The sequence below is a fragment of the Triturus cristatus genome, chromosome 2_2 (assembly GCF_964204655.1).
Source record: "Triturus cristatus chromosome 2_2, aTriCri1.1, whole genome shotgun sequence".
NCBI lineage: Eukaryota > Metazoa > Chordata > Amphibia > Caudata > Salamandridae > Triturus > Triturus cristatus.
In genome coordinates this window covers 492,694,840-492,714,600 of record NC_140582.1, presented here as the reverse complement: position 1 = coordinate 492,714,600, position 19,761 = coordinate 492,694,840, and the positions used below count along the sequence as shown (strand labels likewise).

Sequence of the window (19,761 nt, the reverse complement as noted above, 5' to 3'; positions counted from 1 at the left end):
ATATAGTGGAGACTAAGTATTTGCTTAAAAAAGAAGCCAGTGTAAAAACATTCAATGTGTAAGCTGGAAGAAATGGAAAGTTTCCAGAATTTCATATTAATTTTGAATATCTTCCAAATGGTTTAACCCAGCCGGTTTCAAAGAGCTCTACAGGGTCTAAAGTGCCCTTTCTGTATCCACAATTGCAATTCATGTGTCAATTCTAAGTTACTCTTTACTGGTGAGTGTGGATGAGAATATAGTTAACTTGCTAAATTGTGGTCTATATACCACCATTTTGTTAGTTTCATCCTGTAGCCATTCGATGATCTATCTTAATTCATGGGGATTAATAGTCAAAGAGCATGTGCAACACTCCAACTTCTCTCAGTTTTTGAAGTGTGGTGCATACCTTGGTGCCAAGTCTAAATTTTTTCCACTCCACATAAAGGTATTATAATAACTTGAAGACAAGTTATCCTTTCTTAATAGGGTAGGAGTAAGGTTCGGCAACTGTACAAGATGTTTGGGAGATCAGTCATTTTGATGGCTGCTATCCTGCCTGACAGTACATGGTTATTCCACAAAGGTAGTGTAGACAATTGCCCTGATTTGTCTGTTTAACTCTGCTGTGCAATAAATAACGTTTTGAGGCGGAGTAGAATTTTTTACTTGGCCTCTGCATGATATTGTGCAGGGAACTATATAGAGCTCAGTCTATGTTACTTAGACTTAAGTGGGCTTTCGGTCAGGAACAAATATCTGTTCCTATGACCTGTAGGTCTTTTAATATGCTTATTATATTGTGAGATTATTAAGGCCCCTAACATTGTAAGTGGTGGTTTTCAATTTTAAGAGTTTGTGTGACATCTCTACAAGTAGAATTCAAGTTAAATCTCAAATTCCATACTTTGTTTAGGTGTGCTGTAAGTGCCTCTGTGAGGATGCAGTGGGTTCATTTGCCCTTCCAAAACGAGACATTAACTGCTTGAAAACAACTTTTAGATTCCTGGTGACCAATGCCTCTTTTTTGGTATTCACAGATATTGAAGTGTTGTTTAAGGAGTCTGGCCGCTCTATCTATCCTTCCTTGGTACTATTGGTTGGGGTTATCAGACTTGTTGAGTCAATTAACCCCTCCCTGGTCCGGCTTCCTTCACTTCGAGAAACAAGCTAGTCTACATATTACAGGTTACTGAGATGGCTGGCAGACTCTGGGCTTTAGTATTACAGTGGTCAGGACCCAATGTTGAAGTTGGCACGTGCCTCATAAATGGCTGCACCCAAAATCCATTACGGAGTACAAGTTTAGGTTGTTGGTGGAGAACTGTGCCTTCGTAATTTTCACACATAGAACAAAGGACATCCAACATCATTCCTGGGAGCGCAGAGACCGCCACACACATTAATTACAGGACTGGATTACCAGCGACTGCTCCCTTCCCTGAGAAAACCCACGGCGGTCAGGCCAAATGGGCGAATCCGGTGTCGACTGTCTTTTGTTCTGTGTGTGAAAATGTTGAATAAACACACCATGTTTGGAAACTATCAATGAATTCTGGAAATCATTCCACTTACGAGAAACTCATTAAGAAGGCACAGTCCTCCATCAACTACCTAAACTAGTTTACATATTACCCCTATTAGGCATTATTAGTATGATTAATCGCAGAGGCTCTTACCTGTAGGCAATTCAGCAGACTATCTTCCTTTTTAGCCTCGCAGATGGATCCACAAAGCTGTAGTACTCATTCTTTACTGGATTCAATCTCACTCCCACCAGCTGGCATCTAGTTTACCTTGTGGTGTACTTCCATCTTTCATCAGGATCGCTGATCTTTGGTCTGGGTAGGGGGGGGAGGGTAGGTGTCTTCTCTTCATCTATGTTTAAATTTATGTTTTGAGACTCCCCTAGTGAAGCGGTCACTCTAAGTTCATCTTCAGAATGAAATATCAGCTTGCACTGGAGTAGCACTTCTATTTAATGTCTTTAGAGTGTAGAATGTCAGTAACTGAAGGTTCTTTACTTTGCCAGTATTACTGGGGCAAGATCTTAGAATATTTGGATTTGTGAATTATTAAAAGATATGCCATCCTGTCCGGCTTTGATTTTAATTGTCTCTTTGTCAGACTAAAAATGATCACAGATTGGTATGTCTGGGATCAGGGGTCCTGTTCCTGACAAGAGACAGTTTGCTAGGTACAACCTAATAGGATTACAAGTTCCTTCCTGCCAATATGGCGTCAAACAAGTCTAAGGAGTATTCTGGTAATTCTTTTCGGGCGTCATCACTGGGGACACGGCGGATGTAAATTTTATTCAGTCGTGACCCGTTTTACACTTTACTTGGAGGCTTATATTTTGCTCCTTCATAAGCAGAATACACCTTTGTAGCTACTTGCAGTTGTCAACTTGTTGAACAAGGTTGGCCTCAAGGTTATTAACCCTGCCTCCCAGTTCGGAAACTATTTATTCATTTTGTGCATTTATTTTGACTCCCTTAAATCAAAGTTGTTGCTGATTACAAACCGGGGACTGAATGGTCAAAATTGATATCAAGCTGCTAAAATAGACTTTAAACTCTTATTTTAGGTGTACCTATACTTCTAAAAAGGCTCAGACTTTTTGCATATTTCAAAAAAGAAATACGTGCATATCAATATTTGAGTGTAATGGTAATGTTATGTGAATTACTAAAGGAACTCAGACAAAGTGAATGTAAACGTTTTGTCCAGAATCATATCACTTTTGGCAAAAATGGAGGAGGCGAGAATTACAACAGCTATTAAGGACACACGGAGGCGAGGTTTATGCTTTTCTTTCTCCGCTTTATTCACTACATAAAATTTTCAGCAGCCAGAAAAGCAATACAAAAGATTTTATCCCAAACTCAAAGGGAAAAAAAAACATTTGCAACCAAGAAAAAACGAACAAGATCTGTACTGAGACTGAGACTGCAACTCCCATAAGTCCCTAGGAAACGATACACCACGAGTCCTTTCACAGTGTCCATGATAGGTAGATAGCCCCTCCATTTTGGTTGTCCTTCCTCTTTCTTCGCGCGAGTCACGCCACATTGTTACTGGTCCTGTTTTGAGCCGTCATTCCCTAAAACACAGAAAGACAACGTAAGGTTCTCCGAGGTCCAACCCTCTTAATTAAAACTCAAGCAAATCATTGCTAGCGAGCAACGTGAACTCTCAATTTAAAACAGCATAGCTCAAAGAATTGAAAAACGTGTTACTTACATACGGGTGGGTTCGCACGATATTATGCTGAGGGAGGGATAATCCTCGCCTCAGTGTCCTCAATAGAATTGAAACTTACCGTTACTATGCTAGGCAAATTTCGATTCTATGTCAGGACCGGAGTTCAAAGCTTACTTACCACTAACTGAGCAACGTCCACAACCAGTTTGAAATAAAACCGCTTAAATGTGGAATCCGAAGACCAATCCGCAGCACGCATTAAGTCCTCCAAACAGGCTCCCAAGGAAAAAACCTTAGAAGCCATGGCCCACCCTGGCTGAGTGAGCTCCGAACTGTTTCGTATCAGTGCCCGCCTCTTGCATGACCCACCGCACCCACCTGGCTATAGTGGATGAGGGGACTGCTTTGTGGCGCTTTAAGGCAATAAGAAGTTGATGTTCACCCGGATGGAGAATTTCTGGAGTCATATCGTCTTATGCCTTGGGGCAATTCATAACACAGCTTGGGGACATCAATAAAAGCTGGGCACGAAATCGTTCTAGAGGAAGACTTAGTACGGCGACCCAAAACGTAACCCCATCTGGAGATCAAACTCTCGCTGAGATGTCCAGTGCCGAACGTCAGATACCCTACGACAGGAAACCAGGCATAATAACATGGCCAACTTGGCTGAAGTTTCCTTCAAAGAAAGATACTTATTGGGCTGCCAAGAGAGGAAGAGATTCAAGACCAGATTGATGTCCAAGAGGACAGAATACTGAGGCTCCAGAGGCAACGAAAGACTAATACCCCTAAGGAGTCTACAGACAAAAGGGTGCTCTCCAGCCGGAACTCCTTCCACCGGACAATGAGCAGCCGACATCGCGAAACGCACCGCATTAATGGAACAGGCCGTCAATTCCGCCAGAAAATGTAAAATGGGAACAACTCCTGCGACCGTGGGATCCAGGTCCTGTCGAATACACCAATGTATCCACTTAGTCCAGGCGGAACGAGAACGCTTTGAGGTACTGTCTGCCCAGGCCTTGGATAAGAGGACCACAGCCGGTCTCGAAAGTCCTGTGAGCGAACCCTGGGTGATCAGATGGTGCTGTTCCTCGTCCGGATTCAGCAGAAGGAAACCGGGGGAGTAGGATTGGAGAATCCCCAAAACGTTCCATAAGAACTGGAAACCAAACATGGGACCTCCAATACGGCGTCACCACTACCATTTCCGCTCTCTGGTGGCGGATCTAGTCCGCCGTACGCACCATCGAGAATGGAGGGAAGGTAGAACCCCTCTCCTGACCCCACTCCAGCAGGAACGAGTCTGTGGCCTTAGCAAGGATGGAACTGGCCAGTGGCTTAAAAAGCACGGGAGCTGGTGGTCTAGGCGAGACGCAAAGAGATCCACTGAGAAAGGCCCCCATAGGTCAACCATTCGAAAACTCGAACGTCCAGTTTCCACTGGCTGAAGTCCTTCAGATGCCTAGAATGCCAATTTGCCCCCTGGTTGACTTTGCCCGGCAGATACCCTGCTGTCACCGATATGTGATGCGCCAGGCAATAGTCCCATATCTTCTTCGCCAAATTCGCTAGGGCTCAGGAGCAAGGGCCCCGTAGGTGGTTGACATAACGGACCGTGGAGACGTTATCCATCTTTAACAGGACCCATGAACGTACTCTGTACTTGGTCCAGCATTGAATGTCGAAAGACCCCGCTAGGAGCTCTAAACAATTGATGTGCAATACCTGTTCAGACCTGTTCAAACAATTCATGTGCAATACCTGTTCATCGAATGACCAGGCCCAGTCTGTGGTGAATTCCCTGCAACGGGCGCCCCACCCCGACCTGCTGGCGTCGGATTCTATGACTAGGTCCGGGACCGACCGAAAAGATCACCCGACCGTTCCAGGCCTCCCTGTGTGTGAGCCACCATGACGTTTCCTCCTTTACTTCTGCCAAGAGCGGAACTGTCTGATCGTATGACAGACCTCTCCTGAGTTTGCCTGGATGGACGAGGACAAAAGGCCCACCACCCGGGCAATCTGACGGAGAGGTATGAGTTTTGGAGATGCTTCGTCTCAACTTGTGCCAAATCTTGGCCATCTTCTGAGACGGCAGGCTCAAGGATGAGAGGAGTGAATCCTCGGGAAACCCGAGGAACACTACCCTCTGAGCAGGTTCGAGGACTGACTTGTCTCCGTTGATGACGAAACCCAACCTCTGCAAAAGAGAAACAGTTTGCTGTAACTGAATCGCTAACTTCCTGGGACATTGCGCCATAAGTAAGAGGTCGTCCAGGTAAACAATCCTACGTATGCCCTGGCTCCTCAGGAACTCCACCGCTGGGTGGAGCACCTTTGTGAAGCAACAAGGCGCAGATGAAAGCCCGAACGGAAGGGCGGTACATTCTAAAATCTGATCTCTACAGCAAAACTGTAGAAATCGCCGATGTGGCGGATGGATGGGAACCACCAGGTAGGCATCCTTGAGGTCCAGACGGACCATCCAATCGCCTGGCAGAATGACGTCTCAGAAGAGGTGAATCCCCTCCATTTTGAAATGCTGGTAAACCAACAGCCCGTTGAACACTGAGGTTGATTACCGGGCACCGCCACCAATCGGTTTTGTCCACCAGAAAGATGTTTCTAAGGAACCCGTTGGGGTGCAGAGCTGAACGACAATTGGCCCCATTGTGGAGCAGCTCAGACACCTCCTCATCGACCAGCTGTGCATCGGCCAAGGAGAAGGTGATGGGACGCGGAAAGCTTTCCTGGCGAGGGAGATCGTAAAATTCTATATGAAACCCTCGGATTGTTTGCAAAACCCAAGCGTCTGTGGTAATATCTGCCCAAGCACCCTAGAAGGCCTCTAGCCGCCCCAGATACGGACCTGTGCTGCAGGAATTACACTTGCCGTTGGAACCACTGCCGCCTGCATTGCTCTTGAAGCCACCACGGCCTCGGAATCGCTGTCCCCTGGTGGGGTAAAAGTTTGTGTAATTGGCGGTTGAGTTGTACTGCCTCCACACTTGTCCCTTGGTGGGATACTGCTGGCCGCCACGGCTGGTCACACACGTGCCCCCCCCCCCGCCACGACCGGTCACGTTAGGGGTCATAATGCATCCAGCAGCTTATCCTGACAGGAACGTCAGGAAAGATCGATGCCCTTACGAGGGTCTTTCATGTATTTGGCCAAAACGGTGGCCATCTTGGAGTCCATCTTGGGTGAAGGCTACTTTCCCCTCCAATGTGGGTAGCGGACACTCTGCCCTCAAACACCCCCTTGCATCCTTCTCTAGGGGCTTGCAGAGGCGGCCCGCCACAAACTTGGCCACTTTGTCCCCAGGCGCCCAGGCTGTTGACAGAGGATGGATTATTTTGTCCGGGTCCAGCATGCCCGCACTATCCTGCGGCAAGGCGGTGGAAGCACTGGTCAGGCGCCAAGACAGCGAAGACCCCTTGTCCTCATCTGTATCAGTTGGCAATCCCACGACAGTAGCCGGGGAAACTGGCGCGGGAGACTGGATAGGCTCCGGGTAAGGAAGTGGCGCAGGGGGGGGTACCATTTTAGTGAGAAAAGCGCTCAAATGCATTTTTGTCCACCCCCTTCGGGGCCACCCTCAGTGCAACACTTAGGAGGCAGGGGACCCTCAGCAGGGGTTGGATTAACCACGGGGCCTGGGTCTCCCAAGTGGGTTTGCGCCAATTTGATGCATTCCTGCACAATGCGGTCAGACAGGTGCTGCTCCATAGGGCCCACAACTTCATTTACACACCTGTAAATGGAGTGGTCCAGTGTCAAAAATAATTGTCATCATAGGGGAGGTACTCCTGGACCACTTCCTCCTCCTCATAAAGACCTTCCTGTTCCATGCTAGACCACAGATAGTGACGATATAAAATATTTGCTCTAAAGGAACAGGGGAAACTAACAGTATGCCTGGAGGGGATAGCCTCACTTCTTTAAAGGTTGGGAAGAACCCAATGTGGGCAGACCTAACGACTGCAAAGCTGGGGTGCGGAATAAAACAGCGATCAAGCTTGCAATTGCCTCCAATGCGCGCAGGCCCTCAGCAAGCTGATAGGACCCAAAACACCACCCAGCACGTGATAAAGGTAATCTGTGCACAAACCTGCCCTGAGGTGGTTGGCGTGGCTGAGCCGCAGTACGGACCCCCACCGGGGCGTTAATTACTGTAATTAGGGGGAAAATACAGACCCCGAAGGGCGTAACGGTGTGGCAGCAGGGGACAAGACTCGCAGCGGTGCAGCTCACACAGCGCGGCTCAACTGAGGAGGCCGCGCCGCGGGAGCAACGAGACGCGCGAGTCCCCCTAGTGGGTTCGGGAAGCACCGCAGTGAATGCGATCGGCCGCGTAAAGCGCGAAGAAACGCTCCCGCGGCTGCGAGGAATCTAAAAGGCATGAGACAGCAGATCATGCAATACAGTTTCTCCCAGGCACGGTCCTTAAGGAACCAGTGCTCCGGGGCCACAAGTAGCACTTATTAAGCAATTTCAAGCAATAATAGAAGCCAAAGAGAAAAACGACTTAATGGCTGCGAAGCGGCGAAGATAGAGGAAGGCCAACCAAAACGGAGGGGCTATCTACCTATCATGGACACTTTGAAAGGAGTTGTGGTGTATCATCTCCTATGGACTTATGGGAGTTGCAGTCTCAGTACAGATCTGGTTAGTTTTTTCTTGGTTTCAAATGGTCTTTTTTCCCCTTTGTGTTTGGGATAAAATCTTTCGTATTGCTTTTCTAGCTGCTGAAAATGTTATGTAGTGAATAAAGCGGAGAAAGAAAAGCATAATCAGAGCCTCCGGTCCCGACATTGAATTATTGCCTGAAGGGCCACAATCTTCTTGATAAAAGGGGAAGAACTGTGAAACACATGGCTGAGCATGTACCTAGTGAGGTAAAAGTCATATTTTACACAGTTTAAGTGTAAATAAGAATGCAACTGAGATGGAGGCAAACATCTACAGCACGTAGGATGGTGAGGGCAGCATTACCAAAGTGTTTCTGTACTTTGAGGCCTCACATGTATGAGAAGTCAGAGGAATGAAAGTACTCATCAGGTTATCTGTACACAATTAGGAAATACCAACAGGATGACATGCAAGAATACGGTTTGCATTTCCCCTGATGCAATGTCTCCCCTGTAGTTCATAAATGATTTTAAAGAGTACAAATTAACATAAAATGGATTGCAAATTAAAACTCTGTTCCAGGATAAAGCTAATAAGGGAAATGGAGATACTAAGTAGAGAATAACAAAGCAAACAGCAAATAGCCTTACAGGTGTTGATACTATGGTTCATCATAAGTTAACGTAGCACCTGCCCAGAACAAATAACCTCACACAGATATGGAGAAGTGGGAGGCCATCTCCTGGTTACTTCCAGCAACTAAGGATTATTTTAAATAAATGGCAGAATGCGAATTTGTTGGGCAAGTTGTATCAGGGTGCCACATTAGTGGCTTCCACCACCTATATAGTTTAGGGGAAGATGTGTATTATCCCCTGAACCAAGTTAGCAGTGCTGGACAACAATTATAAGAAATAAAAATACTAACCTTTTCTCCACCTGTTTAGATCCACAGTTGAAATGGTATTACTACGTGATGCTGGCATGCCGGATGTTGGAATACAGTAATTGCTGTCTGTCTCTGAAGACGTACGTGTGGTGCAGTAAGTGTCCACGGGGGAGCGCTCTGAATAGGAAGGTTTTGGTGGTCGTGGAGGAGGAACGTCTAGAATAGGCTCCAACTTGGAGGGAGACAATGATCCTTCAGGGTAAGTTCGTGGAATCTGGTAGGTCCCTCCGGGTGTGGGAGGAATGTCATAACTAAGAGAGCAATGCCTCATTTGACCTTCCACTGAAGACATTGTTGGGACATTAAAAGTATATAGTTCTCCTTCTGCATCCATTTCTGATGGAGAGGTCTTTGGGGAAGCATCCTGAGAGTAACTTCTTGGAAGGTGGTAAAGGCTGGAATCCACAGAACCGGCACGGACAGGAGGAGAGTCATACACACTCTGCTGCTGAAAAAATCCATTTACTGTGTGTTTGCTCACTGGGGGAGCTGTGTGTTTGTGAGAAGGTACATTGTCATTGCAGTCTGTTTCAGAGGAGGTGGATTTCACGGAGTCAGCATGCGATCTAGACATAAACATTATAAAGATACATTATAAAGATACAGTCAATGCCAGTGGAACAAACAACCAAATATGGAATGTTTAAAACATGAACATATAGAAGTAAAAGAAGCCCTCAGCAATCCAACATTCAGAAACTACCTAAGTATTGCTGGATATTAGCTTTGAAGAAGGATGCATGCAATAAATCATCATAAAACAGGTTATTCAACAAATGAGTCACATATGTTCAACAAACTAATTTTAATGCCAAAACATGTCAATGCTGAGATAATACTAGGGTTTCCTTTGAATGACAACTCCCATGCTCCCACAAAAATAAGCTTTTGTTTATATTTGTTAGTTATCAAACTGTATTTGCAATGCTATTCAAAACCAATGTTACTTTTTTGTCAGAAATAATATTTATGCCTTCAAATTAACAAGCTACTCACTTTTTAGTGGTAGTTTCTCTGTCATTCCATAAGTTAATGTAATATTCACCTAATATAATGCCTGTAACCGGCCACAAAAATGAAAATACAGCTTTCAAATGTTTTCCATTATTACTGCCACATGAAGGGAAACTATCCTAGCACAGGGGTGTAGGCAGTACATCTCACAATAATGAGACCAGACCAGAGCACCAGGGGAACTTTTAAGGTACCTGCTACATACTCAAGGTCACAGAGCCATATATTTGTCAATGTGCTTTTCAGATAAGATCGGGAAAGGGGGATGCGCGACACGTATATGTTAAATGTTCACCAAACCACAAGATAATGCTACTTTTACACAAACAGTTCTTTGCAATTTAACGGACGTTGTTGGTCATTATTTATGTGGGAACTATGGTATCTGCTGCTAAATAGAACCAAGTATCACACTGGATCTGGTAACTGCCGCAACTCACCCACTGTAATAGCATGGAAGCAAACAATATGAACAAATGACCCGGTGGTTTGAAATAGGTGGGCATCACTACGACAAGGATCACTAAATACTGTAGTAATACCAGTTGTAAACGGAGGACAACTAAATTGACTATAAATGTTCTGGTGGTGTATCATGAAAACAAGTTATGATAGACCATTTTTGAAAAACCCGCCTTTTCCAACCATGCCAACAAAACCCATTCATTAATCATGAGAGAACAATAATAGGCATTCAGATTGAAAACAGTGCTTAATTTGTAAAAGAATGAGTGCTGGTGCCCAAAATGCAGCTGATGCTATTAAATGTCGACACGCAGAATGCCTCTTTAATCCACTACCAGACACTTCCACCTCCTTTCCACTTTGTCTTTTTCCCTCTCTTGCTCTCGGGTGAATGTCTGATGAGGAAATGTAAGTGCCGGTCCCCAAAAGGAGTACTGGTGAGCCCACTGGCTCACATTAAGTACTGTTGAAAACGAATACTGCTGGACTGAATAGCTGGATGGTAATGGACAACTGACTACATGTACAACAAACCTTTTCATCTGTTTATTAGGTTTGATAAGCAATAACCTGAGACAATAGGCTTGACTCAGTAACTCAAGAGATCGACCCTCTTTTAAGGTATCCTTATACATTATCAGTTAGCAACAGTCCTCAAAGTTCTCAAGTACCACATTTGTTTTTTTGGGGCGGGACTCACCTGCCATTAAACATTTTTTGATTATTTTTTTTAATTAAAATGGACATCACCATAATCCTTTGATACCATTTAGAATGCCAAATCCTTAGTCCTCTGTCTTTATCCTCACCTTTAAACATTAACTACTACTATAGCTAACAATACAATATATATGATATACAGCGAACGCACGCTCTTGACTTTCGACTACTACTCCCACCTCTTTCCTCCTTCCTTCAGAATATTGAGACATAAACAACTATCCCCTAATCAGGTTAACACATCATGTGGAAACACTTGCACTTGGAATCGCATGTTCCATGGGTCCTTTCGTTTCTGCCCCGTCCAGCCACCTTGATCCTTTACAGACATTCTTACAAAGACGCACCACCACGATACCTCCTTTCCACTGGTTCCAGGAAGATGAAAGGTATATGATGCACCAGACAATACAGGTAGGTTGGTTACTGGGGCACAAAACTAATGTTTGAGGTTGACATCACTACACTTTTGGATGGCTGTGCTCTCAAAATATTTTTTAATAAACCTTAAAGGCATGGGGGGCTTTGAAGCAAATTGATCAAATTTGAGGTCTGCATTACTGGTAAACAGTTTAGCCGTACAGAAACACAGATATACAGGTGTGAGATGGGACATAAAACACCACCAGAGTCCATGTGGGAAAGAAGGAGACTTTTTTGGAGACTCCCCAGCCACAACCCAGAGGGACCTGTCAGTGACAGTTGCCAGCTGCTAGTCCAGTCAACTGTCACATCCCAACATTCTATAGTACCCTCAACCAGTGTTCCATTAGACGGTGAAGGGAGGGGGAACCTTAAAAGAAAGATACCACACACACACACACACACACACACACACACACCACTTCAAAATAGGATTGAGTGTACGGAAAGGCAATAGGGGAACAAAATGTGTGAAAGAGAACAAGGATCATGTTAAAGCAAACAGTGTACGAGCATCTTAGGGTTGATTAAATAAGAAGTCTAAGTGAATACGTACATATTTACACATGCAATAATATTTATGAAGCAGTTAAAATGAATGAAACAAAAGTTAGGAAGGGAGAGAAAGAACTGAACTTTAGTATGTGATGGAGACACACAAGATATTAAGTTAAGATGACACAATAACACAAAGTGCCAACTTTCCCTTACTTAGTGACAAAGTCCTGTAAAATACATAGGCGGTTTCGAGGACGGGTCCGTACCCTGTACAGGGTACCATCCATAGGATTTGCATCTGTCTTCCTGCCCTGGTCTTGGCGGTTATCTACCACTGCAGCCCTACTATTATTGTTCAATTTGCCCTGTGTTGTGTTTGTATTGTCCTGGATCACAGAGTGGGTCAGCTTTTCTACTCGTCCCTCAGTTCCATATTCTTCCATCCTCAGCCTTAATCACATAGCGAAACAATTTTGTTACCTCAGGGCTTTTGAAAATCTCAACCAACTGTCATGTCCTTCGAGTATTTAATCTTTATCCAGTCCCCAACCCTCACATCAATCACTTTGGTGTGATTGTCTTGGTCATACTTCCTTTTACTCAACTCTTGGGAGTTTCTTTTAACGCTGCCTCCAATGTTGTTCATTGTGAACTTCAGTCTAGCCCTTCTGCCACTTCATCCCGGCCGGGGCAAGTTTTGAACGTGGTTTCTTTCCCTTCAGTAGTTCAAAAGGGAGTCATCTGGGTGGTATGTTGTCAGTTGGAAAGCACCCACCTTTCTCAAAACCGTAATCTCTCAAACAAAGATTGTTAACTTTCGCTATGCGGATACCTTCCTTTAGAGTTTTGCTAAATCGTTCCACAGCCATATTAGACTCAGGGTGGTACAATGCTGCATGGAGGTGTATGATGCTGTTGCCTTCTAGAAATTCTTTCATTTCTTTTGAGCACAGTTGGTCCCATTTGTGGACAGAATTGTTGAAGGCTAACCATCTCTTGCAAAGATTTCGGTTAGGGATGTTATGATGCTTTATGAACTGATATCAGATAACATCTTTACCCTGGGCCAAGCAAGTAATTTACTGTTATGCAGTACTGCTGCTGTCCATCTAGTGAGCCTGCAGTCCTTGTACCCTGGTCTACAAGACTAAAACGCATTCCAAACACTTGTCCTTCAGTCACAGAAAACACTAGAAATGATGATCTACAGCCAGCATGAGCCAAGCAATAAAATCCTTCCATTATACTTCTTGCATGAAAACGACAGGAAAAATGCATTCTGAAAACAACTAATGAACCTGTGTCAGGCAAGTGAGCAGATTCTCAAATGAGATAGGGTGCATGAGACTGGTTGGGGGCATGTAAATAATGCAAATGTAAATAAGAGGGCTTACCTTGTAGTTTGAAGCTTCGTGCTACGACAGTTGATTAGTAAAAGGTAGTCAGGAGGATCTGACTGGCTAGATGAGGGCTCTAAAACTGGTAAGTTGATCATCTGGTATGGAGGAGGAAGGGTTCCAAAGTTTGATACTCCCTGAACGCATGGCTCTACAGTACCGACTGCTGGTGGCAAGTCAACAGGGGGTTGCGCAGGGAAGCCTGGTGGCTTCATAACATCTGAAAAGAGAAGACATTTGACAATTATTAAACGAGAATTACATGCACAAAACTTCAAAAAATCAGCCTCACTTAAGGAACCAACAAGACTGGTGACACAGAGAATCGAACACACATTAGGAGTTTCGGATGAGAGAGTTAAAGAGATTCATGCCCTTTTGTACACATCTTGCTCCTTTATACGGCAATACGGATATTCTAAGGGCATTACCTTCATATTAAGTGTGTATAAAAGAACAAATGCAGCCATTCAAAGAACTGCCAATGGAATTCTCTTTGCAGCTCGGGTGGTTCGATTCTCTGTCACCAGTCTTCTTGGTGAGGCCGATTTTATTCTTTATGGGCCCTTTGTCAAGATTGATTTTGTCCTGAAGACATAAAAGGAACTTAGCCCATTGTCTGTCTCTGGTTCCCTCCGATAGTCTGAATAATCACATATTTGCTCAGATTCGGTTTTCTAGCTCCTCAGAGTATTTGCCCATGCAGTCAAACTCCCACTGGAAACGAACGACCATGACTTTTTTGGTGGTAATGACTAACATGACGTACCCTGCCCTGTCTTTAGTACACTAGACTTGTTTAATCTTTAAACGTAATCCTCTTGTTGACAGGATATTGCTGCTTGCGGATTCTGTAACGGTTTTCAAAGCCCCACAGAGTAAGACAACCATCTTCGGTTATTAAGGATACACGCTCTACAGCCTTGAATTGTGTATGTGTTGTTGACTAGGAAGACGATTGGCAGTCCTGTTTAACCGAATGGTCCATCTGAATGCGTTTTGGACATAGTGCTGTGCGTTTATGGATGTTTTTAGTTCAGTTTTCAGAAGGGTATTTATGGAATCCTTATCTGAAAATTCAAAATACAAATCTGAATATTAACTAAGGGTACTTGTGGAGGGATCCAAGCCTGCTTTCAGTATCCAGTGGTCCTGCAGCTTGTGGCTTAAACCACTTATCTTCCTACACACGTGTATCTCACACTGTCATCTAGTGCTTATCCATTAAAGTTCAGTGAGCGTTCCTTTCCATAAATGACCAATCTGTGTACCAACTACATAAATTAACGTGATCCTCCTTTATTACAAGAAAACATATACACCTTACAAGAATATGTTCAATACGCGCACACACTCAGTAACGCAACAGTTTTATCTTTTTGTTGTATTTATTTGGCCTTCAAGCTGGTACTCATGGGTTCTGGATGAAGTGGTATTGGGAGCGAAGGAAAGCAATGACTGAGGCAGTTGCTGTTACATTTAGGGCAAGGTCGACCCCCTTACCCCTTTTCTTTTAGAGCTGAAGCAATACACCCCAAGAGCTGAAATAAACCCAGCACGCTGCACCTCAGCAGCATGGTACATGTTGACAAAACAAGCTAAAAAGCTCCCAGTATACGCACCAGCATTGCCACTGCGACAAGATCCACATATAACAGTGACGCAAGAAAATAATATGCTAACACTGCTGTGTGACATGGGTATACACAATGGAAGACGTATTCCCCAGTGGCCAATTCGTATCACAGACTGATGCCACGCTAGCAGCACATTGCACACCGCTAAAGCTATTTGCTTTATTTCGATTACGGGTGGCATTGAGACACATCTACCCCACATTCCCCAGCGAACCACCAACACAACGCTCTTCAGATACTTCTAACATCATCTACACGTCAATGGCTGGTAACGAATCTATATAATGCGGCCCAGAGGGAACAATGTAGAGTACAGGTACGGGCTCTGTAGAGATGGGAGGACACACTAGGCAGCCCACTATCCAAAGAAGGTGGGGATACAGCTGTGCACTCGCACAACTGCACACATCAAATTGTAACCTACGAATTCTACATTTTAAATTCTTACAGCAAATATATTATACACCAGCACAGTTGTATAAATATCGTATTCTTGAAGACGACAGCTGTCTGCTCTGCAGCGCTACACAGGCAGACTTTTTACATACCGCCTTGGCATGCCTGCAGATTCAACCCTATTGGCAAACAGTGACAAGCACCCTGACAAAAATGCTAGCTGAGCAAATGCCCAACATACTACAAGTTTGTCTACTGGGGGACACAAAACTAAACAGGCTAAAAGATGCAAATTGTTGGCTGTGGCATTACTATTGGCAAAGAGAAGAATAGCCATAAAATGGGGGAGTACACAAACTGCAAAAATCCTAAGTACGTCCAGCTTGAAATACCAGGAAGAAAAGACATGAAGGAGGATAACGTAAGATACTGACAAGTCTACTATCAAAGTGGGTAAAATGACCAGATCCATGGCCCAATCCTAGGACACAGGAGTAGGGACGTGAAGTTATAGTCCATATCTGTGCTGCGGAGTGATGGGAATAGTGCTGTAGAAGGTGTCCAGGATCCCAATCAGAATTATTTGAAGGTCATCACAGGAGCCAAGGTTTTGAAAGACCCCCAGGGTTGGGGTTGAATTTAGTCTGAAATAGCAATGTTGTGTCTCTGCAACAACCTGGTAGATAGTGTAGTTAAGAAAGCAGTAAAGGGGTAGGAGCCAGAGGATGCTATTGAAATACACGTTTTTTAGCCTGGCTCCTTTTCACATGCCACACAACCAATGAAGAAAAGGCATGCAAGCATCTGGTTGTAACAAGACCACCATCTTCAAACTTAAACCAAAATCAAACACACAAAAAACAAGCATTTACAATGCAATGGTCTCGGCATTGGTAAAGTTAGAGCTATTGGCATTGCTCATGACATTATTTTTGTTTGTGTGTTTGTTTTTAAAACATTTAAAGAAACGGCATTGTTAAAAACAAAAACAAACAAAAATAATGTCATGAGCAATGCCAATAGCTCCAACTTTAACAATGCCGAGACCGTTGCATTGTAAATGCTTGTTATGCAGTGCTTTGTGCGCATGTCACAGTAACTACAAACAAGCATTGGCAAACCCAATGTATCTAGACTTGGCAAGCTGTCGCAATGGATATTTTGTAAGCGGCACAAAAACAAAAAGAGAAAACAGGCAGCTACCTGACCAATCCACTATATGCTTGCAATAAATATTGTGAAATTAAAAATACTAACATCGGACTGTTTTACTGGTGATGTTTTGTCACAAGCATTTCAGTTGTATCGTGCATCTTATTATTATGTGACAGGGAGAAGAAAAAATCAACACCGAACAAAACAATTAAGTTAAGGGGAACACTTATAAAAGCAATGTGTTAGGTTGTGCAAGAGGTCTGGTTGCACACAGAGGCGCAACTAGAGCCCAATTTCGAGGGGGGGGGGCCAAGACATTTTTTCGCGGGGGGGGGGGGTGCTGGCCTGAATCTTGAAGCAATAGGCAGAGTGGAGCTGCAGGGGCTCTTAGAAGGGGTGAAACACCAGCGAGGCCTCATTAACATGCAAATGGTCTTTCAAAGACCTGTGAAGTGCTCGGGTGCGGCTGTGTGGGCACTGGGAAGCGGTCTCATCCCGGGCTGCCACACACGGGGGGGGGGGGGGGGGGGGGGGGGGATGAAGCCCTTTGAGTCCAATTGGTGTTGCGCGCCCGGTCCCTGGGGACGGAGATGAGGAAGTAAAGGGGGTGGGGGGAGGAGTAGAGAGGTGGGAGCAGAGAGGGGGCACAGACTCCAGGAGAGGGAGCATGAGATGAACAGCGAGTGAGTGGGCAGGAGAGAGTGGGCAGGAGAGAGTGGACGGGAGGGGTGAGAGAGAAGGAGACAGGAGTGCGCTGAGGTGGACAGCTCGCTGCCTGCCTGACTGCGGCGGAGGTGCTGCCCCACGGCTCTGCAGCATCCGGGGTCCCAGAGGTGTCCGGCACCGCGGAGCCCACAGCAGCCCCCGGACCCTGGCCGGGCGCCCCCCGCTGGAATGCATTCACCGCCTACCCTCCAGCGGACCCCGGGGACAGAGCCCGGACCGGGAATCCCGGACAGGCAGCTCACGACCGGCGACCATGTGGCCCCGGGGCCCCCTGCCCAGCCTGCTGCTCTGCTGCGCCACCCTCCTGCCCTCTATGTCATGTATTGTCCACAAATGATAAAGTCACCAGTTAGGAAAATCCATGTTTAATTGCTATTGACACTTCTAATATAGCCCGTAGGGATAATGTGCTTGCTGCAGAGACTTGTTTAATGTACAGGAGGAGGGACCCATCCCAGTGAGCTAGCGAATTAGTTTGTGTAGCTGTCACGGGAGCCTTTGAACACTGCACCTCTGTGGGTCAATGCACCTAATGGCAGGGTCTGTTTAGATTTTGAAGCTCACAGGCTCAAACCCCTGCACTCAGACCTGAATCTTTTTGTTATTGCTTAATTAATACCGTGTACGAAGACTTTGATTTGTTTCAAGACAAACAACTAAGTGTGCCCCAGTTCCTTGTGTAACTGCGCCAAGGCCATAGTCTCATAGCAATTCGGCCTAGTCTCGGAGACAGGTCGTGGACTGGAAAATAGATGAAGTTCAGGTATGCATGTGTGATAATTATACTAAAATACTGAACCCTCATAATAGCAAACCTTTCATGCTAAGAAAGATTAGGCATGTAAGAAATCCTTTACAATGTACCGCGTAATAGGTTGTCCATTTTCATAATTTTTTACATTGTGTGCCTTTGCATTCTCTGCAATAATATAGACTTCTGTGAATATTTTGTTAATTTGTTTTAATTAATCTGTTCTAAAATTGGCTTGAAATAAAGCCTTAAAAAGAATAGTATGGATTTCTTGTACGTGGGTACTTGGTGCAAAGTTTGCCAGGACTCAACAATGAATCAAATGCCTAACATTTTCGGACAGGTTTGTTACGTGCCCAATAGGCAATGTTTACAAGTAAGTTCCAGGGAAATGGGTGTGTCACCACAGCCTGACTGTTCTTTCACTGAAGCTGGCTCACAGCTTTGCTTGCTTGAAGACCAAGATGGACCAATCCAGGTCATGCAGCCAAACACAAAAAACGTAACAAATTGGGGGGCGTGGCTTGGCGCCAACTAAGATGGGTGCTTAACCAGCGAGCTCCGCCGGAGCGGAGGCCCAAATCCCCCTATACATTTGTCTATAATCCGACAGGAAGAGACCTAAGGTGTTCCACGTATCAGATAAATCGTCTGTGACCGGATCGCTAGGAAATATGCCTTAGAAAAGGGTCCCTGAGGCTGATCTACGCCCCGGAAGACGCTGCACCGGCAACTGGTATGGAGGAGCGCGGCTGTGTAGGACGTAGGCGGCCGCTGATATGCTCGCGGCGCGCCCTGGATCGCAGACCTACACAAATAATTGAGTTGGACCCCCGACCCCCTCTGTGAGGTTCTGCGGACATCAGACAATGTTGCGGGAGGCCCGCTCGGTCATCGGCTCTGGAGAGAGAAACTGCCGGACCCAGATCCCCCAGGAAGGCACTCCTGCGGCGGTGGGTGCCAAGCGGAAGAAGCCACTGGTGGCGACGCAGTATAGCGGGTCCTGCTCCGGCCGAAACTCAGGTGAGCGGGGGCTCGCCTGTGCGCACCCCCCCTCCCCGGCCCGGCACGCCCATATATCTAGAAGCGGGATGGAGGGTCGGGAGGCGGCCTGGCACTCCGGGAAACGCTGCGGCAGCAGACTGATTGACTGACTGAGCGCGACCTGAGTGGGACTGTGCTGTTGTCACACCCACCTCCCCCCGCCCCCTTGTAAGGCATCTGAGGGACTCTGCGTGTGTCCGACATCAACGCAGAGGACCGGATTGGAGAGTGCGCTGCCTGTGGGGGAAGAGACTGCCGATCTTGAACCTACAGATAAAAACACTCTACTGCTTGGAGGTCAGGCGGGGGCGGCCACAGGTGGAGGCGCGGGAGGCCCCCATCTAAGTTGGGCTATCCTTACGAGCGGAGGCCCTCTTGTAAAGCCTCGGGCCTGGTGCGCCACCGTGCCTCGGTGAAAGGTGGACTGAATCGAGGCGGACTGCTTGAGGCATGCAGCGCTTGCGGAACAACCTCAGCAATAAGAACCGCGGAACTGACTGGGGCGCCCTGCAGTGATCATACGAGCCGTGCCTGAGGCGGAACTTAACAGAGGGGGTCTCTCCCTCTGCTGGATTAGAGGGCAATGGACCTGCGACCCTACCGCCCAACGCGGTGAGTAACCAACAGGACCCACCGACGTGACGATAGCTGTGAGGGGTGGCTTGTCTGCAGCGACTCACACCCATCTAACCTGCTCCCCAGACGCAACCACTACCAAGCAAATACGAGAGGATACCCCTGGAAACCGCGGGGAGAGC

The 19,761-nt window shown here is 46.0% G+C and overlaps 1 protein-coding gene across 2 annotated transcripts in view; it reads right to left on the bottom strand.

Annotated features, from left to right (window-relative positions):
• Window positions 1–19,761, bottom strand: part of GAB1 (GRB2 associated binding protein 1) — a 323,032-nt gene that overhangs the window by 77,339 nt on the left and 225,932 nt on the right. For both annotated transcript variants that reach the window (XM_085641605.1, XM_085641604.1), the window contains exons 3-4: window positions 13,292–13,514; window positions 8,757–9,343 (exon numbers count right to left, since the gene is read on the bottom strand). In XM_085641605.1, the coding sequence (XP_085497731.1) occupies window positions 8,757–9,343; window positions 13,292–13,514 (810 nt within the window). The remainder of the gene's footprint in view (window positions 1–8,756; window positions 9,344–13,291; window positions 13,515–19,761) is intronic.